This window comes from Hibiscus syriacus, unplaced genomic scaffold (assembly GCF_006381635.1).
Source record: "Hibiscus syriacus cultivar Baekdansim isolate YM2019G1 unplaced genomic scaffold, ASM638163v2 tig00111542_pilon, whole genome shotgun sequence".
Taxonomy (NCBI): domain Eukaryota; kingdom Viridiplantae; phylum Streptophyta; class Magnoliopsida; order Malvales; family Malvaceae; genus Hibiscus; species Hibiscus syriacus.
In genome coordinates, this window is record NW_024063115.1 from 633,635 (window position 1) to 656,629 (window position 22,995).

Consider the following 22,995-nt stretch of genomic DNA (forward strand, 5'->3'; position numbering starts at 1 on the left):
TGGTTGTGGGTGAAATGGAAAGTAAATTGTACACGAAAAGAGTTATCCCTTATTTAATCCTCAAATAGAATTTTAGTTCAATATATTGAAAGATTATATAAAATTATGAAAGACAAATACACCATAATCATATATCTGTTAATATTAAAAGAAGTCCCCCCCCCCCCCACAAATTGACATGGTATTCGACTAAACATAATTAAAAAAATATTAAATGAAAAGAGATTTTCAAAAATGTCAACATCACATAATTTTATTGTTAAAAATTTATAATTTAATTATTGAATCATATATTTTTAAAATGAATTAACTCAAATTATTAGAATTTCCTTCTTTTGTGCTTGAATTAACAAAAAGTTCTCAAATACATCAATATCGCATATGATTCAATTATTTTTAATTACTTTTAATTTAAAATAAATTCATTAGAATTTAATTATCTTTTTTACGCTTGTATTAACTTCAATTATGCAAGTTTTCACTTTTAAGTTGCAAAAATGAGGTCAAAATATTTGATGATTGTACATAAGAAATAGTAATGTAAGTAAAACGAGATAGATTCAAAGCTAGAAATAATGCGAAAAATAATAATAAAAGTTTAGTAGATATATAAGAAAGGGCTGATATAATCACGTAGTAGTAACAAGAGGATCATAGCAGCCAAATACAAGGGAATCGTTGATCAACTATGTATAGGATGGAGGCTTGGGCAATCCCTTGACGATGCCGCATAGTAGAGCGTTGCCGGGGATGTTGTACTCATCCCTCAGTGATCTTTCGGGGGATAGAATGCTGGCGTAAAGCTGTTGGCCCAGGTACGCCCTCTCCCATCTCTCCGACTTGATATTCCACATGCCCGCGTTGTCGAACGTCAAAAGGATTGCTGCCCATGACTTTGGGAACACCTGTATGGCGTGCCTGCTCACTGCGTCAAGAAGGTTATAGTTCATCCTCTTCTTCGGACTCCATGTCCCTGGTTCGACGGCCACCGCAAAGAACGAATACCCGTCGATGTGGTATGACTGTATGCTTTTCTCGTGGTTCTCGAATATGATCTCCACGAAGTTACGGAATGTCATGTTGAGTACATCTGGTTGCACGCTGAGGTCTCTCGTGTTTTTCTGGCTCATCCTTGATTATGTAGTATTTGAAAACCTTGTACGCCATGTTAAAGTATTCCGCCAACTTCAGTGGGGTAGTTGGGTCTGTATGGGAGACACCGTTAAAGCCGTAGCGAAGCTTACCGTTGTCTCTGCTAACACTGTTCACCAGCCTGATGGTACGAGTGATGTAAATAGCACCATGGTGGTAGGATCCCTGAGGATTTAGCCTTGCAGCACTGGCAGTGAGATTCCACCGGAAGGTGTGGAATTGATTCATTGACCAAGCCCAACAGGGGCCGGAGGAAGCTCAGGTGAGGCTTCTCCTTTGCTATTGGTGTGGCTAATGATGGCAGTGCCAGTCTGCACTTCCTTCAGAAATCGGGTGGACGCTACAATGTAGTAGTTCTTAGGGGCTTGGTCGGCAGTCACAAGCACCGTAAAACACTTTCCGATATGTACATCCAAGGAATCGTACACGTTCTGAACGGTGTGGGAACCCTCTATTTCCACAAGTTTCATGGTGTATATGTCTTCACATGGAACGTCACCTACGGCACCATCTCTCCGTTGGGATTTGCTCAGCAACTCATTCTCATCAATGGTGAATTCCCAGGCCTCGATATTAACTCCACTACCAATAATATGTTTTCGTCAATGTCTTTAACCATCTTGATGAGCCCTTCCTCTTTACATGGTATGCTATTTTCACATTATATGCATTCTACATATCTCACTAATTATGTATCATTCAGTGATTGTTTTCATATTTTTATCTTCAGGAGTGGAATCCAGCAGAGGAAAAATTCATGGGAAGATGGAGTGCCCGGAACCAACTGTCCCATTGCCCTAGGAACCAACTTCACATACAAGTTTCAGGTGAAAGACCAGATTGGTAACTACGTCTACTATCCGTCTATGGGAATGCATAGGGAGACTGGTGCTTTTGGAGGTCTTAGGATCCACAGTCGTGTGCTCATTCCTGTTCACTATGATGAACCCGCCAATGATTATACTGTTCTCATTGGCGACTGGTACACCAAGAGCCACAAGGAACTCTGGGGCTTCTTAGACAGCGGTCGTCCTTTAGGCAGGCCTGATGGGGTTCTCATTAATGGGAAATCTGGTAAAGTTGGAGCCAAACAGGAACCGTTGTTCACCATGGAGCCTGGCAAGAAATACAAGTACATGGTTTGCAATGTTGGACTCAAGGCCTCCCTCAACTTTAGGATCCAAGGCCACACCATGAAACTTGTGGAAATGGAGGGTTCCCACACCGTTCAGAATGTGTATGATTCCTTGGATGTACATATCGTACAGTGTTGTACGGTGCTTGTGACTGCCGACCAAGCCCCTAAGGACTACTACATTGTAGCGTCCACCTGATTTCTGAAGGAAGTACAGACTGGCACTGCCATCATTAGCTACACCAATAGCAAAGGAGAAGCCTCACCTGAGCTTCCTCCGGCCCCTGTTGGTTGGGCTTGGTCACTGAATCAATTCCGCACCTTCCGTTGGAATCTTACCGCCAGTGCTGCAAGACCAAATCCTCAGGTATCCTACCACTACGGTGCTATTAACATCACTCGTACCATCAGGCTGGTGAACAATGTTAGCAGAGCCAACGGTAAGCTCCGCTACGACTTTAACGATGTCTCCCACACCGACCCAACCACCCCACCGTTGGAATCTTACCGCCAGTGCTGCAAGACCAAATCCTCAGGTATCCTACCACTACGGTGCTATTAACATCACTCGTACCATCAGGCTGGTGAACAATGTTAGCAGAGCCAACGGTAAGCTCCGCTACGACTTTAACGATGTCTCCCACACCGACCCAACCACCCCACTGAAGTTGACAGAATACTTTAACGTGGAGAATAAGGTTTTCAAATACAACATGATCAAGGATGAACCGGAAAACACTACAGACCTCAGCGAGCAGCCAAATGTACTCAACATGACATTCCGTAACTTCGTGGAGCTCATATTTGAGAACCACGAGAAAAACATCCAGTCGTACCACATCGACGGGTATTCGTTCTTTGCGGTGGCCGTTGAACCAGGGACATGGAGTCCGGAGAAGAGGATGGACTATAAACTTCTTGACGCAGTGAGCAGGCACATCATACATGTGTTCCCAAAGTCATGGGAAACAATCCTTTTGACGTACGTTCGACAACGCGGACATGTGGAATATCAGGTCGGAGAGATGGGAGAGGACGTAGGGTCAACAGCTCTACGCCAGCGTTCTATCCCCCGAAAGATCACCGAAGGATGAGTACAACATCTCCGACAACGCTCTACTATGCGGCATCGTAATGATTTTATGTTTAACAAGAAATCAATTAATATGAGAGACGCCATATTTGATTCTAAACTTGAGCTTTGGTTTGGTTAAAATAAGAAAATGGTAAGCATGTGGTCAACATGTATGAGTTTGGGTGCTGCTCTTTCATTTTTTTTCCATGGGAGTTGATTGTATGATTTTGAATTGTATTATTTGTTGGGAAGCCTCTCCTCTTTGTTTCCCGAAAAAATATATTATTTTCCTCCGTTAAAGAAAGAATTTTTAATGAGGTATTTTTCTTGAGTTTCGTTGGTAGTAAAAATATCGGCAAAACTCACGAGATATTGCTATGAAAAAAAATAATTCACGTGATAATGTTGTCCAAGAAATAATTGTTCAAATGGTGTGAATTATACAGTGCATGGATTGGTCGCCATGCAAGCCAAACTAGATCATAGGTCGCCATACACTCGGTGCGACCTTGTAGGTCGCCATGCAAATGGCTCGAATTCCTCCGTGATTCTGCTGAAATCACGACAAAGGTGGCTCTGCCTCCCTCACCCTTGTCTCCCTCATGCATGCAGCTATGAAATCACGATAAAAGTGTTCTATACGAGTTGTGGCGAGAGGATGAAGCTTTGCTACGAGCTGTGGCGAGAGGATGAAGCTTTGCTACGAGCTGTGGCGAGAGGATGAAGCTTTGCATGCGCCATGCACGTCGGAAGAGGTCGCCTGTATGCAGTGGGGAGCAAGCGAGCATGCAACAGGGAGCAAGGCGCAGGACAAGGTCGCCCAGCGTGCATGGCGACCTACCATGTCGCCCAGCGTGCATGGCGACCTACGGCCAATACTGTGCAATTCGTCCTATTTGAGCAATTAATTTTGGGAGTACGTTATATCCTTAAATAAAAAATTCGATAACGTTATCTCGAAAGTTTTGCCTAAAAATATCTTTAATCAAGTATAAAAATCAAAATATAAAGCACTGAAGTGTGTCACACGTATCAGAGTGTTACTCATACCTTTATTAACTCGTATTGAAGCTATCATAACTCTAGATTTAATACAAAAATAAGTATCCAAACTTTGCTTCTAAAAACGTTTTAGTGTCTAAATAATTTTTCATTAAAAATAGGTGTCTAACATTTTCTCAGTTATACTTTTAGATGTCTACCGTTTATTTTTTTAAATTTTTTAATAATAAAAATATTATTTTAATTAAAAAATATATTAAAAAATTTATTTATAAAAAACACAATTTTTACTGAAATTATAAAAAAAATCGTAAAAACTAAAATCTCTCATTTTAACCCCTATTATAACCGTCGTCGGTCATCTCCGATCACCATTGTCATCGCCGAACGGTCATCTACCCGTCGCTACCCACCCATTGATCAATCGTTGTCCTAACCGTCACCCGAAATCCCTAAATCTAAAATTCCCAAAATCCAAATAACTAATTCTCAATTTCAATTTCGAAACCGAAACGGTCGTCGATCATCTCTGACCATCATCATCATCGCCGAGTGGTTGGGTTTTGATCGAAATTGCACAGTGGTTTGAATGGTGGCTGCGGTGTGCCTTATGGACGTCGGAATCGATCAGAATTGACGAAGGACGGTGACGGTATCCGATGAATCTTTGAACGCTTCTCCACGACAAGCGGTGGCATATTACAATGAAAGTTCAACGGGGTCGACGCCGGTGCTGATGACGATGGAGGTGACAATCACCTCCGGTCGCCCAATGACTATAGGAGGGTGAAGGGAGAAGGCGGAGAGGGGATGGAGCACAGGGGCTTATGCAGGTGGTTTTTTTAACAAAAAAAAGTATTTTTATTTTTTAAATAATTTCTCAAAATTATCATAACGTGACATGTCTCACTTAACTGAGATTTTTAACGGCGGTTAACGTCTAGTCACCTAAAAATATACATTTGAAACATTAGACACCTATTTTTAACGAACAATTCTTTAAGAAAAAACGTCTTTCGAGACATAGTTCGTACACTTTTTTTTATTAAGCCATAACTCTATGATGTATCAATTTATACACAATATAATACTAATACAATCAAGATTTAATTTTTCAGTTTTAAACCATTTAATTATCATATGTTTAAACGTAATAATCAATTCAAATGTCATTTAAATCAAATATTATAACAACCAACAATATTGGTATGAAGCATATGTACCTTGAACATATAATAACAATTCAATAGGTAAATTCATAACAATTGAACCACTCAATAGATAAATTTAAACCAAATAAATCAATTGACCGTTGTGGCTCGATTTTGTTGTTAACCTTACCTACTATCAATTAACCTCTAATCCGTTAATCTACGACTTTATCTTTGTCCTTCGAACATGATTGGACTTAAGCTTCAAACAACCCAATTTCACAATCAAACAACATATGATATTTTTCTAATCAAATGAATGATTAAGCAAAATGTAATTTGTAAAAGGATGGAATTATCATTTTCCATCGGTTAAAAAGGCTCAAAATGTAATTTTACCATGTATTGTCTTATATGTTAACATAATCTTATAATTTTAGGGAGAAAAAAATGGGTAAAACCAAATATTTATTAGATATTAAATGGACAAAAATAGGTAAAGAAACTGAGTTGTATTAAACCAAGAAAGAAAAATGAAGAAGAGAGTAATATAAGGCAGTGGAATCGGACGTTATTCTAAGTTAGAGCAACAAAATAGCCAAAAATAGAGATGGTGGGAGGATTTTTGGAGATGGGGCATTCCCCAGATTGTGCTATAAAATTGGGGGGAACATACGCAGAGATAAGGCAGTGCGGAAGAAGCAAAGCATCTTCTTCCTCGCAGCTTACTAAATAGGTGGGTTTAATAATACAGGGAAAGGGTTTGATACATTTATTATAACTTAAATATTTGCAAAGAGAGCCTAGTAGCCGATTACAGAAGAGAGATGGCTTCCGGGGTGATCCTTAAGCTTATCGTGTGCTTCTTAGTGGGAGCACTTATGCATGGCGTCCGAGGTGAAGACCCCTACTTGTTCTTCACATGGAACGTCACCTACGGCACCATCTCTCCATTGGGAGTTGATCAACAAGTCATTCTCATCAATGGTGAATTCCCGGGCCCCAATATCAACTCCACCACCAATAATAATGTTGTCGTCAATGTCTTTAACCATCTTGATGAGCCCTTCCTCTTTACATGGTATGCTATTTTCACATTATATGCATTCTACATATCTCACTAATTATATATCATTCAGTGATTGTTTTCATATTTTTATCTTCAGGAGTGGAATCCAGCAGAGGAAAAATTCATGGGAAGATGGAGTGCCCGGAACCAACTGTCCCATTGCCCCAGGAACCAACTTCACATACAAGTTCCAAGTGAAGGACCAAATTGGAAGCTACATCTACTATCCTTCCATGGGAATGCATAGGGCGGCTGGTGCTTTTGGTGGTCTTAGGATCCACAGTCGTGCGCTCATTCCTGTGCCCTATGATGAACCCTCCGATGATTATACTGTTCTCATTGGTGACTGGTACACCAAGAGCCACAAGGAATTGAGGGGCTTCTTAGACAGCGGTCGCCCTTTGGGCAGGCCTGATGGGGTTCTCATTAATGGGAAAGCTGGTAAAGTTGGAGCCAAACAGGAACCGTTGTTCACCATGGAGCCTGGCAAGACATATAGGTACAGAGTCTGCAATGTTGGACTCAAAGCCTCTCTCAACTTCAGGATCCAGGGCCACACGATGAAACTTGTGGAAATGGAAGGTTCCCACACCGTTCAGAACGTGTACGATTCCTTGGATGTACATATCGGACAGTGTTTTACGGTGCTTGTGACTGCCGACCAAGATCCTAAGGACTACTACATTGTAGCATCCACAAGATTTCTTAGGGAAGTGCAGACTGGCACTGCCATCATTAGCTACTCCAACGGCAAAAGAGAAGCTTCATCTGAGCTTCCTCCGGCCCCTGTTGGTTGGGCTTGGTCACTGAATCAATTCCGCACCTTCCGGTGGAATCTCACTGCCAGTGCTGCAAGGCCAAATCCACAGGGATCCTACCACTATGGTGCTATTAACATCACTCGTACCATCAGGCTGGTGAACAGTGTTATCAAAACCAACGGCAAGCTCCGCTACGGCTTTAACGGTGTCTCCCATACCGACCCAACTACTCCACTGAAGTTGGCGGAATATTTTAACGTGGCGGACAAGGTTTTCAAATACGACGTGATCAAGGATGAACCAGAAAACACCACAGACCTCAGCGTGCAGCCAAATGTACTCAACATGACATTCCGTAACTTCGTGGAGATCATATTTGAGAACCACGAGAAAAGCATCCAGTCGTACCACATCGACGGATATTCGTTCTTTGCGGTGGCCGTCGAACCAGGGACATGGAGTCCGGAGAAGAGGATGAACTATAACCTTCTTGACGCAGTGAGCAGGCACACTATACAGGTGTTCCCAAAGTCATGGGCAGCCATCCTTCTGACGTTCGACAATGCAGGCATGTGGAATATCAGGTCCGAGAGATGGGAGAGGACATACCTGGGCCAACAGCTCTACGCTAGCATTCTATCACCCGAAAGATCACTGAGGGATGAGTACAACATCCCCGAGAACGCTCTATTATGCGGCATCGTCAAGGGATTGCCCAAACCTCCATCCTATACATAGCTCATCAACGATTCCCATGTATTTGGCTGCTATGAGCCTCTTGTTACTAAATGATTATATCAACCCTTTCCTATATATCTACTAAACTGGTCGTCATTTCTAACTTTTAATCCATCTCATTTGACTTTCATTACGATTTTTTATTTACAATCATCAAATATTTTAACCTCATTTTTCCAACTTAAAAAAGTTAAAAACTTGTATAGCTAATGTTAATACATGGCAAAATCTCGTTGATAGTGCGTTGAAATTTTTTTATTCGTTAAATAGTGGGATCGCCAGATTAATTGCTAAAGTAGTGTCCTCTACAGTAACGGGGGTAGGTCGCCATGTACGCCCGGCGACCAACCAGGTCGCCATGCACGCCCGGCGACCAACCAGGTCGCCATGCACGCCCGGCGACCAACCAGGTCGCCATGCACGCCCTGCGACCTACCCCACGACCTCCATGCACGCCCATGCACGCCCATGCACGCCCAACGACCTCCATGCATGCCCAGGCACGTCCAACGACCTCCATGCACGGCCATGCACGCCCAACGACCTCCATACACGCCCAGCTCGCCAAAGGTCACCATGCAGTCCATGCTTGGACTGAACAACGTTGGGCCATGTAGGATAGGTAGCCATACAATCCTCTCCACTTGCAGCTGCTCAGGAGAACCTATTCCTCCTGCTCCTCGCGTGATTCCTCTTACATCTGCTGTATTATTGCAGCATGATTTGAGCTGCAAAGTGTCATAGATTCGTGCCCTAGCTTCTAGCCATAGCTTGTCCCTCATGCCATAGCTTCGAGACTGTTCACTCTTGTTATCATAGCTGTATTGGTGCAGCATAAAATCAGCTGTGTTGTATTATTGCAGCGTTCAACGGTTGAAAAATTTACAGCTTTTAACGTGAATTATACAGCTCAAATTGATTGCAACTTACCTACCAACCGTTGAAATATCATTATATATTGGATATGAGGGGTTTAGGGTAGAATCAAAGGAAATGGAGATAAAGGCTCAAATATCGTTTGTGAGGTAATTTTTAATTGTTTAATTTAGTTTATTAATATGAATTATGAAATAATTAGTTTGTTAGTTTAGGGTTTAGGATAAAACAGAAATTTAGTTAATTAGTTTGTTAGTATAAATTATTAGTTTGTTAGTTTAAGTTATATTATTAATTTGTTAGTTTAAGTTATATATTAGATTATATAAAAAATTAGTTAATTAGTTTCTTAGTTTAAGTTATTAAATGTAAAAAATATTTAATTAATTTGTTAGTGTGTTTAAACGTATATTAAGTTGTTTGTTGAAGTTTAAGTTAAAATATTAAAAAAGTTAATTAGTGCTTAATTAGTTTGTTAGTTTGTTATTTTAACTAAATTATATAATAAAGAAAAAGTTTATTAGTTTAAGTTATATTATAATATATTAGATTATATAATTTAATTTTTTTAATTTATTGTTGTTTAAAGAAATAATTTTTTTACACGTACAGAGCATTATTCCACAACATTTTCCACGCACATATTGATTCGAAGAAAGAAACAATAAAGGAAAGGAAAGGAAAGGAATGAGCAACAACTTTTTCACGATTGTCCATTATAATGGACAGATTATGGAAAATGAGATCGGAGTAGTTTTTCAGTCTGAAAAACCAATAAATATGATGTTCAAAAAAGACATCACATTTATAGAAATGAAGCATAAGATAGAAAGAAAAATTCGAGTTGCAGTTGATGGTTTGAGGTATAGGTTTATGATATGCCCCAACCCAGTCAAATATGCTGCAGTTCCACTTGAAGAAGATGATGATATTGGAACCATGGTTCGATTACATGAGTTAACCAATATAGCAGTTATTGAGTTATTTGTTGATGTGCATAACATATGTGATGTTCCTGGGTCATCAAGAGGTGTGGCTCAAATCCATCTGAAATGACTTTATATAGTCAGTTTGAGGAGCCGACATACAGGTTCCCGAACAGTTTTATGGCACTATTGGAAAGTGTAAATGAAGTCGGGGGACATCTGCAACAGAAGAGTGTGAGACGAAAACATACCGGAATTGGTTATTGATATTGACGCTGAAAATCGATGGGGAGAAATTCATGATGATTCAAGCGAAGATGAAGAAACCGAAGAACCCGTTTTGGGCGGCGACGAAAATATTTTTGGTGGAGGTGCAATTGATGAAGTTCCGGCACCGTATGAAGCTACTCCTCACATGTACGAGATAGACTATGATGCGATGAGGGCACCTGAATTCCCAGACATGCCACATTTACCTCCATACCAAATGACTGCATCATTCGATAATTCTGGTGAATTTTCAGTTGGGGTGCAATTCAGAGGAAAAAATGAAGCTACCCTAGCGATTAAAGAGTACTGCATAAAATGCCATGTTGATATCCATGTTGCAGAGTCCAACCAGAAAACCCTATACGCGAAGTGTGTAAAATATGGCCTAGAGTGCAAGTGGAAGATCAGAGTGTCGAAAAATCAAAGGCACGATGTTTGGGTCATCACGAGGTACAATGGTCCGCACACGTGTTTGCGAAACTTCATCGAACAAGACCACCGACTATTGGACTCCGATGTAATATGTGAATACGTGAAGGCGATGGTTGAAAAGGATCCAAGGATATCTTGTTCAGTGTTAGCTGCATCTATTCGAAGCCAATTTGGATATCAAGTAAAATATGGCAAGGTGTGGAATGCGAAGATGAAGGCAATGAAGCTGACGTATGGAGATTGGGATACATCGTACAATGAGCTACCACATTTGCTACAAGCAATGAAGCGATTTATCCCAGGAACCATAGTGAAGTCTCAAACCATGCCCGCATATGACGAAGAAGGTCAACTTCTGCCAGGGAAGAAAATATTTCATAGACTATTTTGGGCATTCAAGGCATGTATTGAAGGATTTCCATTTTGTAAACGTATGATCCAAGTAGATGGTACGTGGCTGTATGGTCAATATAGGCATGTACTTTTGATGGCAGTTGCTCAAGATGGTGAGCGAAATATCTTCCCAATTGCATTCGCCATTGTTGAGGGAGAGACAACAGAGGCTTGGGATTTCTTTCTGACCAATCTACGTCAATATGTCGTTCGTGAAGATGGAGTTTGCTTGATATCCGATAGAGGAACGGGTATTTTGGCGGCAATTGAACGACCAGGAAGTCGTTGGATACCTCCGTATGCATATCCGACATATTGTATCCGTCATATTGGCAAGAATAGTATCGACCAATTTCATAACGCACACATTCGTAGCGAGATAGTCAGCATGGGTAAGTTTTATTTTCAATATTTGTGCATTTTTTACATGGTTTTTTTAATTGCGGTTTAACACAGTATATTATGAAACAGGATACGAACTACGTCGACCAAATTTTGATAAGAGATTGGAGAATTTGAAGGTATTTTACGATGATCAGCGTGTTTGGAAGTGGGCTTCAAAAATACCGCGGGAAAAATGGTCACAAGCATATGACGAAGGACTCGCTGCTCGTCCTCCTACAATTAAATATTTCAAAAAAATTATCACAATCATAAAATAATATTCAAATATTTATTAATTATAATTCATTAAACAAATATTTTATTCACCATTATTCCCAAATGACTTGAAATATGTTCATTGTCAAGCCTCAACAGTGGAATTTGGTCAGCCATTGGAATGAATCTGTAAAAAAAATTAAACAACAATATTTAAAAAAATCATTTAATATAATCTAATATAAACTAACTAACTAATTTACAACACTAAACTTTAATATAATAACTTATAATATAAGAAACTAATAAACTAACAAACTAAACTTTTTAAAATATAAACGTAAACACCAAACCCTTAAACAACTAATAAAATATTTTTTTATATAACTAAAACTAACTAATAAACTATTTTTTCATTATATACTACTAATAAACTTACTAACTAAAACTAACTAATAACTAACTAATTTTTTATATAATATATATTCAACAAACAAATATAACTTAACTATTTAACTAACAAAAACTAATTAAATAATTTTTTTATATAACTAACTATTAACAAAACAAACTAATTAATTATTTTTTAACTATATAACTATCAAACATATACTAATTAAATAATTTTTAATTTATGTATACTATAACTTAAACTAACAATCATATAACCCTAAACTAATAAACTAATTAACATTTATAATAATAAACTAATTTAAATATAAACAAATTTACCTTATCTCCCTTTCTTCTTCTTACTTTCCTTTCTTTCTCCCTTTCTTTCTTTCTCGGCTGAATCTCTTCTCCCTTTCTTTCTTTCTTTTATGTGTGATCTTTCTTCTTGCAATTTGCACACCCCATATATAACCGGCTGCCTCAATTATTTCACCAACAATGGTTCAATTATTGTTCATGCATGGTCTCGTCTCGTGAGCTAGGATCACATGGCATGCTGTAGGCATGCAGCGGGGAGCAGGAGCACGTGAAGTTATCTTGGCATGCATGCAGGCATGCAGCGGGAGCAGGAGCACGTGAAGTTATTTGGCTGGTGCATGCATGGTCGGCTGGTGCATGCATGGTTTGCAGGGGGCGACCTACAAGGTCGCCGGGACTACATCTACATGGCGACCTACAAGGTCGCCCAGACTGCATGGCGACCTCTCTATTGGCTGGCTCGCATGGCGACCTCTCCGTTGGCTGGCTCGTCTGCATGGTTCTCCGTTGGCTGGCTCGTCTGCATGGTGAGTATATGGCTTGTATGGCGTCTGCATGGGTATGGCTCGTCTGCATGGTGAGTATATGGCGTGCATGGCGACCTGGTTGGTCGCCGGGCGTGCATGGCGACCTGGTTGGTCGCCGGGCGTACATGGCGACCTACCTCCGTTACTGTAGAGGACACTACTTTAGCAATTAATCTGGCGATCCCACTATTTAACGAATAAAAAAATTTCAACGCACTATCAACGAGATTTTGCCGTTAATACATGATAGGGATGACAATATGACCCGAATCCGACGGGGAAATCCGAAACCCGGTCAAGTTCGGGTCGGGTTCGGGTTCGGGGCAAGGTATCCCCGCCCCGCCCCGATTATATATATATATATATATAATATTTTATATTTTTATATTAATTATATATAAAATATTTTTGAGTTCGGGTTTGGGTATAATATTTCGGGTCGGGTTCGGGGATGGGGCAAAAAAATCCCCGACGGGGCTCCCCGATAAAAAACCCGTTGGGGATCAAGTCGAGGTCAAGGATTCATTTCGGGTTTGGGGACGGGGCGAGCAAAATCCGCCCCTAACACGACCCGTTGCCATTCCTAATACATGAATAGGAGAGGTAATTAAATAATTGAATTCTAATAAGTTTTTTTTTAAAAAAATTCAAAATTATTGTTAAATGTAGAGATGTGCATGGAACCCGAATCCGACGAGTTTTTATCAGACCCGACCTGACCTGATTGAGTCAGATTTTTTAAAGAAAATAATTGAGGTCGGGATTTTTTAAGGTTGTGTTTGGGTTAGGTCGGGTTCGTGTTTAGGGATAATTGCAATAATATCCGTCTATATATAATTTTCTAAAAAATCGGATCAGATTCGAGTCGGGTGAAAGGTGTATATTTTTCGGGTCGGGTTCAGGTCAAATGGAGGATTTGTAATTTTCGGGTCAAGTTAGGTGGACCGAAAATCCGATCCGACCCATGCCCATCCCTAATTAAGCGTACTCTTATTTATTCAAAATATATAGAAAAATAAAATAAATAAAATAAAATATCGTAAAAATAAAGTCATCTTCATTAATTATTGATTTTGAGTGAAATTGTTATGTGATATAAAGATTTTGAGATTGTATTTTATAAGTGGAATTGACGACTTTATCAAAGTTGTACTTAGATTCAAACAAAGTAATCAAAGACTCAAATGAATAAAAAAAAAACAGATAGGAACTAAATTAAATTAAAATATAATTAAGTATATTTTGTTAAGAAAGAAACATGTGTATTTATTTATTGACATAGACTTGGCCAAATGAAAGCAACAACCCACATAGGAAGAAGTTTTTTTTAAATTAATTTGAGATAAGTTCAAGAAATTATATGTTAAAAAATAACTCTCAAATTTTTGACATTGAACGCTCACACCCCTGATATTCATAATACTTGAATCCAAGTCTTCTAGAATAACAACAATTATTTTATCACGGAGGTTACTTAATTCGTACTCATATGAAGAATATAAATCTACGTGATATTATTATTTTTGTAATCATATACAAGTTGAATATTAATTTTATCAAGTATTTAATAATAATTTTTAACTATATTCATTAAGAAAATAGAGTCGAGGCCCTCTCCAAAATCATTATATTTATCAATAATTATAAACTAATTTTACTTGACAATCTTTAATTATGAGAGAATTTTTAACAACGTCCCAACATCTCTTAAACAATGAAAACAATCTCTAAACCTTTTTCATCACAAATTTTTCTTATAAATACGATCTCAATTTCTTCCATCACACAACTAACTCTACCTAAAATCGACACTTAAATAAAGGCAACTTCGGTTTTATCATATTTTTAGGGTAAATTAGTATTTAGTACTTAAACTATCAGTTTTAATTTGTTTTAATATCTTAACTTTTTTTTTTTCCAAATCATACTTAAAGTTTAATTTTTGTTTCATTTTAGTACCATTGTTCAAAATTTAAATATTGAAAAAAATGAAAGTTTAGGTACTAAAAGGATAAAAATTATAGGTACTAAAATAGGCCAAAATTAATAGTTTGGGTACTAAATGTTTAGTTTACCCTAAATTTTACTCCATCCCCTTGAATAATTCTTCAACTTCCCTACTTTTTTGGTAAATTGCAAATTTGGTAACTGAACTTTAATATCTCTCTTATTTCACTCATTGTACTTTAAAGAGAATCTTTTCAATTTCCTCACTAAACCTAATACATTGAGTTTTTTGGTCACTCGACCCGTTAAATAGTTAACATTATTAAAATGAGCTTTTATATAGATGTAAAAAGACGTCGTTTGCAAGATTCCTTGGTGCAAAAGCAGAAGCCAAAGGGAGAGCTAAGGATAAGAGGGCTTTGGTTAGTTCTTCAAATAGGTTTGTTGTTCTGAATAATGAGGTCGTGGATGTTCCTAGGAAGCCTCATATGGCTTATTTAGGGGTGGCAGCAATTTTAAATGAAACGAAGGTTAGAAAAAAGGATAATACTGATAAGGTTAAGTTATGTGGTGATAATGTGGTTTGGGGGACATAATGGCTCAATGTTAATGTGTTTTTGGAATATTAGGGGATTTAATAATCCCCATAAGCAGGTCAAGGCGCTGAAGAGAATTAATAGCTAGAAGGTTGATGTTTTTTGTCTTATAGAGACTCGAGTTAGATATATAAATGTTGTTGGTATTGTCTCTAAGTTAGTTGTGGATTAGCATGTTATTTGTAATTACAATACTGTTGATAATGGTAGGCTATGGGTTTTGTTAGTGTAGACACTCATTTTCGTCCGGATTTTGGGCGTTTTATTTATTTATTTTTATTATAGTAATATAGTATAATTTTTGAAAATGTTTTTGAAAAATATATTTTTGAAATAGGTATTATATAGTTTTTTTAAAACGTTTTTGAAAACTTATGTACAATATACAAGTTTTAAAACATTTTGGAAATTATGTAGTATATAGTTTTGAAATCATTTTGAAAATATAATATATATTTTTTAAAAACATTTTGGGAAAATTTATATAATATATAGTTTTAACAAAACATTTTGGAAAACTTATATAATATTTTTAAAATCATTTTTGAAAACTATATAATATATAGTTTTGAAAATGTTTTTATATATAATATATAATTTATTTATTTTTTTGAAACATATATATTATATAATCTATATTATTATTAATATTTATTTTATTTTATTTCATTTCATTTTATTAACTTAATTTAATTTATTATTATTATTATTATTTGTTTTTGTCAGGGTCCAAACGGGGTCCAAAAACAAAGACTGGGCCTGAACCAGCCCAGCAGCATGTTAGGTTTCATATCCAGTTTCAACCAAGGCGCCGCACGACCCGGGCAACCAAAAGCCACGCGAAACAGACGGGCAACAGTGCCAACGACGGCCGAGATCCCCGGGACTGACCCATCCCGGGGTGACCGGTCACGAGCGCCCCTATTTCGGGACCACAACGGCCGGTGGAGGCCTATAAATACCAACCAGAACACCATCATCAACGGGGGGGATTTTTTTGAAGACAGTAAACAAAAAACCATCACAGTAAGCTGAGGGCTCAAACCCACTGTACCATCCAACAGAGAACACAGATCTACACCAAACGTCAACCACATACATAACCACAGTACACCGAGAGCCATAACCAAACACAAGTCCAAACAAAACACAACCAGAACGCAAAATAAACCAAAACAACAGCAAAAAACAAAAACAAAAGCAGACAGCCCCGATCTAGGCCACGAAGGGCCATTGGAAGCGGAAAGGTCGCCGGAGACGGGTAGATGTCGAACGATTTTTTGTAGATCTACGGTTATTTGGGTGTGTTTTAAAGATTTGGGGCTCAGATTCGGGTGCACGACGTTGGGGGAGTTATTTTGGTAGGTTTGGGTTTCCTACGGCCGCCGGCAGCGGCGGCCGGCACGGCGTTGGCACGACGGGGAGACCACCGGAGCTGTGGCCTAATATCTCCCATTTGAGAGAGTTTGAGAGACGAGAGAGAGCGCAGAGAGAGAGAGGGAAAAACGACCAAATGAGAGAAATGAAGAAACATAACCCTATTTTCGGCTTTAAATACGAAATTCAAAACGGCATCGTTTTACGAAGGATTGGTCTGCAAATAGAGGATTTTTAAATCCTCTCCGCAGTCCCTGGTATTTTGGATCGTTTTCATTTTGGTCACTATTTGTAATTTTGACTCCGAATTTGCAATTCAATTAATTTGGTCCCGGTTTACATTTCTTTTATCTTTTGTGAATTGGCTCCTAACTTTTTCAATTTTTTTTACAGTCCATTTTAATGTCAATTTGGCCCGTTAATTTTATTCTTTTTAATTTGGTCCCCCAACGTCTTACTGTATTTTATCGCTATCATTATTATTATTATTCCGTCATATTTTTTTTGTTACTATTGAACTTTACCTTTTTTTTTTTTTTACTTTTTTAATTTTATTTTTATCTATCATATTTTTCTTTCCTCTTTGACTTATTTCTGTCTATTTATTTCTTTTTCACTTATTAATTTTTTTTTCTTTTGACTTGTTATTATTATTACTATTTTTGTTTGCGATTCATTTAATATTTGTTTATTGTTTTTTATCTAACATTTTCGATTTTTCTTTTAGAAGAATTTCAACCGATCAAAGGTAAGTAATTCGAATCGGATTTCTAAATTTCAATTTAAATTTTCTAATTTTCGTAATTAAAGACAATCAGCAAATTAATTGGTACCGAAAGGGCGGTTCAAGGGTGCTAATCCTTCCTTGACCGTAACCGACTCCCGAACCCGATTCACTTCTGGTAAAACGCAGATCAGGTAAGATGGTGTCCGACCTACCTAAATTCGTTTTAAAATGGTCGGTGGCGACTCTAACCCAATTCATTCAAGTCGAAGCCCAATTCCGGGGCCCAAACCGAAAGACGGTCACGACAGCTTGGCGACTCCGCTGGGGACCGGTAAGTGAGTCAGGCCAGAATTAATTTTCGGTTGTCTTTTTATGCGAAGATTGTAAATTTAAATTTAAATTTATTTATTCGATTCCAATTATTTACCTTTGATTATTTTTCCAAGTAAATAGTTGTACTAACATTTTTTCAATGATTTCAGATTTTCGAAAAGTTTCATCTCAGGCTCTATACCCGAGCTCCGAACCCTTTTAAGTGGGGGTGAAAGCGACGCATTCGTGTGAATTTATTCACCGCATATGCCTAGCAAGTAGCCTTCGGGATTCATATACCTTATGTATTCGTGTGAATTTATTCACCGTGTGGGCATAAGGGAATGTGTCCCTTCGAGTTTAACTTAGTCCACACAAGCCTGTGATGGGTTTAGGACTAAGGGTCTGGTAAGCCCAAGGGGGCACCGACAAGGAGAACTCGAGTACCATTTTTTAGAACCTATACCGGGAGAGTACAAGGAATTAGAGCCCACCCCAAAACCTCATTCCAAACCCTAGGCTGTTTTATTTCCTACTTTATTTTCTGTTCAAAGCATGCGAACTAGACAAACATGTGGTTAGGTTTTGTTTGAAATTAGCATGCGGGATAGAGATCATGTCCGGGTAGGAATAATAAGCATGTGGGGTAGGATATCATGTGGGGTAGCATTTTTCATTTTTTGATTTACCTCACTAACCCTTTTATTTTTGTTCTCTTTTATTTTGTGTTCATCGTTTGCATCATTTAAAACGATGTGTTGATCCACCAAAAATATGTTTGTTAAACATGAATAATCTGCATTAATGGACAAAGGGGTTATAATACAAAGAGATAAAAAAACTCAGAAGTCCAACTGTGGTCAAAGAATACTCAAAGGTAAAGTTGCAGGGGCAATACGAGGAAAAGGTCACTGACCCGGTCGCTCCTTTTGAAAACTACAAGAACAAGATGGTGAAACCCTAGCTAAGCTGGATGCCATTACTGACGAATTCAAGAAGCAAGCTTCGGATAGTTTCTCTCGATGGAGGGCTCCAATGACACTTTCGTTAGAAATAAGCTCGGTAGAAAGTGAAAGTCGGAGATGCAATTTTTCGAGATCTTTTTTGGGGCAAACATCTCATTATTTGCACATTTTAGCCAAAGGAACCGGAATGGTTCGACAGGATATTCAACTAGTGAAAAAGAAGAATCAACTTGTCAGAAGCTGTACAGGATTTGTACCATCAAAAAGAGTTTTTTGTCTCTTCAGACGTAACACTTTTGTCCCCAATAAGGGTTATTCAGAATAACAGGCACATTTTTTGGATCAATGCCTCGGACATTTCATGCATCATATATTTAGACATTTTGCATTTCTTATTTTCTTTACATTTTGTTATTTTCTTTGCATTCACATTAACTAACATAAACATGTCTCATCAAAGGAAACAAATACTGGATACACCGCCTCAAGCATTGGACACGCCCCATCCACATAACACTCGTTTGAAGAAGAAGAGGATGGAAGCCAGAATTACACAAATCGAGGAGAATATGTTAAAACTACAGAAGGAGCTAGAAGACAAGATAAACCAGAACAGTCGAAATACTCTGGAAACAATCACAAAGAACCAAGAGTCCTTGGTTGACCAGATCGTTGCCAAGTTAGTTGGCCTACAACAGACCAGTGCGCCCGGGGCAGGTTCACCGGAAGGGGTAACTATACAACCTACCCCGCAAGTAGTTATCTCACCTGAAATCCTACCAGAACTTCGAGGGGACTCATCTGCTGCAAAAACAAAGCCCTTGTCCTCTGTATTTAACCCTAGGAACAATCCGGGTTATTACCATGTACCGGATTTGGACGAAGAGGAAAAAGCGAGGAAGATGGAGGAAAAAATCAAACAATTGGAGGACCAAATGAATATAGTCAAAGGAGACCGTGACTACCATGAAATCGATGCAACGGAACTTAGTCTAGTCCCAGACTTGGTTCTTCCCCCGAAATTTAAGTCCCCAGAGTTCGAGAAGTTTGACGGGAATAGTTGCCCATCCGCTCACATCACCATGTTCTGCCGAAAGATGACAGGATATGGAGGAAACGACCAACTCCTGATCAACTGCTTTCAGGATAGTCTGTCGGGCTCAGCCATTCGGTGGTACAACCAGCTAAGCCGATCAAATATCAAGACCTGGAAGGACCTGGCCAAGTCATTTCTGGAACAATACAAGCATAACAATGACATAAGGCCAGATCGAGTTATGCTACAAAACATGGAAAAGAAGCATAACGAGAGTTTCAGGCAGTACACACAAAAATGGAGGGACTTGGCTGTGCAAGTTCATCCACCGTTAGATGAAAAGGAAACCCGAAAACTTTTCGTGCAGACTCTGAAGGCTCCATACTTCGGGCATCTGGTGGCGATCACATCAGGAAGCTTTTCAGACTTGGTTATGGCCGGAGAAATGATTGAGTCAGCCATAAAGCAAGGCAAGATTAAGGATGGGGAAGCCAGTAAGAAGCCTCCTATGAGGGAGAGGGATGGAGAGGTTAACAACATCAAACACTCCAGCAAAGGTGTTACAATCTCCAGCCCAAAATCAACTGCAGCTGTACCGTTAGGTACTTCTAAACAAGATTCCAGGAGGGAAAGGGAACATTTCGACCCAATTCCCATGACCTACAAAGAGCTTTACCAGCAACTTCTTGACACCCATGTGGTGTCACCATATCCAGTAGAACCCATGAAGCCCCCATACCCCAAGTGGTATGATGAGAATGCGTATTGTGAATATCACGGCGGAGTCCCAGGGCACACAATTGAGAACTGTTACGCATTCAAGAGGGTTGTACAAAAGATGCGTAACCAGAACTGGATCGACTTCAACAACTTGGGGGCATCCAAGTGAGGAATATCATTTCATCATTTGAGGCATTCTGTTTGACTTTGTTTTTCTTCCATTTCTTCTCAAGTTTTTAAATCAAATTTATGTTACTTTAAAAGATGTTAAGCAATGGATCATATTTGCAAATTTGCAATTCTTTGCATATCATTTGAATTAAGAAACTCTGTAAACGGTTCAAAGTTACGAATCTTTGACGAAGTAACATGATTTAAAACAAGGACTTTGACCTTATCCAGAATATACCCTCAAACACCATACCCCGCTCTTGGAATTAACCAATATACCCTTTTCCTTTCATAAGATGCGGACAACACGGGGCATCATTTGCATATGACAATTACTATGTTTTTTATTTAAGACTTTCAATGACGATGATGATCTTTACAAATGAAAGAGTCGAGTAGGTGAATCCAGTTTAGGTCAGTTGCTTGAAAATTAAACTCTAAAGATGAAATTTTTGACTTTCAACAAATACCTAGGCTATAACAGGTTCTTCTTGATAATCTTAAGAAATTAAATCCGTAAAAACTGAGCTATTCCGCTAAGGCAATTGGTTATAGAGGAAACTTGAAAGCCCTGGCCTTATGAGTAGATTACGTTCAAACCATGACATTGCTCGAAAACTTGGCAATTCGGTGTTTGCTCCACTGCTTATGTCAGACTGAAGACTTTGTGATGAGACAAACCCTTCAGTTAAACCTGATAAAAGTGATTATAATACTAAGCTGTCCCTCTAAAGCAATTGGTTGAACGCCCCGGCTTTATGGATTTTGCTAGCCAGACAATGGAAAAGTAAATGAAATTTATCTAAAAAAGAAATTTTCGGTAATGTTGGACTAAGGGAGTTAAGGAACACCTGTTATAGTTGACTAGACACAAGCACTCAAGAATTTCATTTTTTAGATCGATATTTTTTGCACTGCCTTTGTTGGAAGAGCCTACAAAGCTTGAACAAATGGAAGATTTCAGAGGACTGAGATAAAAGGTCTAGTAATTATGCTAGTTGTGTCATTTTGTCCGCACCCAATTAAAGTGCCAAAGCATGTTGCGATATTTAAAAAAATGACATTTTTTACCAAAAACCATAGAAATGAGGCCAACCTAAAGCCGACTCGTCCCTTTGAACATTTGTCAAAGATTTGTAACTCTGAAAGCATTAAAAGTGCTCTTGATTCCTTTGATATTTTTTTGAACTCACATTTACAATTTGATTCAATTGCGAACAATACTTTACAACATTTTTATCATTTCTCTCTCCTAAAACAAGAAAAAGGAGAAAAACGTTTTCAAACAGAACAATCTCAGATATGAAATGTCTGTAAAACCCAAGCTCGAGAAGCAAATGGGGCACGATCGATTCCAAGGACCAGATTGGCAGACAAAGCACGAGACTCCATCCAAGAAATAAATCATAATTCATTCATGATTGCATGCATCTTAGACATACCTAGGTGCATCACATCCATCATTTTAGCATGCATAATTTTGCAGCTTTCAGAGTCAAGCTTCGACTTCAGGATGAAGGCTACTCGACTTGGAGGCACCTTTAAAGAACGATCGTGTAACTCAGCAGTAAGAAGCTACACCTCAACCGACTTTACATATCTACAGATCTCAGAACCAATTTCAGATGGGTTCGAGAACCAATTCAGATCAAATTCAGTTCAGCTCAACTCAACAATGAGCAACATGTTTCCAGTTTATGTCTTCAAGCCAGATTTCAATTCCACAACGGAAGATATTTGGCTATCAGAATTCATCAACGGGCTTTCCCATAAAATGGGAGTCATCCAAAGATTGTCTTACTTGATTCTCGCTCAGAGGAACCACCTGAAGAATCATGACCGGCTTCGACCCGTTAAGGGAAGCCATTTTTTAAACAAACTATTTGCAGCATAACTTAAGTCGAGAAGGGTTATCTGCCGACCAAAGACCCCCGAGTTCGATTACACTCAGCTTCGAGGGCACATCATTTACAGCATAACTCAAGGCTAGAAGGGTTATTTATGACCAAAAGACCCCCGAGTTCGATTACACTCAGCTTCGAGGGCACATCATTTGCAGCATAACTTAAGTCGAGAAGGGTTATCTGCCAACCAAAGACCTTCGAGTTCGACTACGCTCAGCTCCAAGGCACATCATTTGCAGTATAGCTTAAGTCGAGAAGGGCTATCTGCCAAAGACCCCCGAGTTAGATTACACTCAGTTTCGAGGGCACATCATTTACAGCATAACTCAAGGCTAGAAGGGTTATCTGTGACCAAAAGACCCCCGAGTTCGATTACACTCAGCTTCGAGGGCACATCATTTGCAGCATAACTTAAGTCGAGA

General features: G+C 38.7%; 1 protein-coding gene and 2 pseudogenes across 1 annotated transcript; 2 read left to right on the forward strand and 1 right to left on the reverse strand.

Annotated features, from left to right (window-relative positions):
* Positions 1-680: 680 nt before the first annotated feature.
* On the reverse strand, positions 681-1,622 carry LOC120164766 (annotated as a pseudogene).
* A 6-nt stretch (positions 1,623-1,628) lies between these two features.
* On the forward strand, positions 1,629-3,457 carry LOC120164782 (annotated as a pseudogene).
* Positions 3,458-6,290: 2,833 nt separating this feature from the next.
* On the forward strand, positions 6,291-8,158 carry LOC120164765 (L-ascorbate oxidase homolog). The gene is made up of 2 exons (XM_039174431.1): positions 6,291-6,596; positions 6,682-8,158. Exons 1-2 carry the CDS (start codon positions 6,343-6,345, stop codon positions 8,081-8,083), a joined length of 1,656 nt encoding a protein of 551 aa, XP_039030362.1. The 5' UTR covers positions 6,291-6,342; the 3' UTR covers positions 8,084-8,158.
* Positions 8,159-22,995: the final 14,837 nt, after the last annotated feature.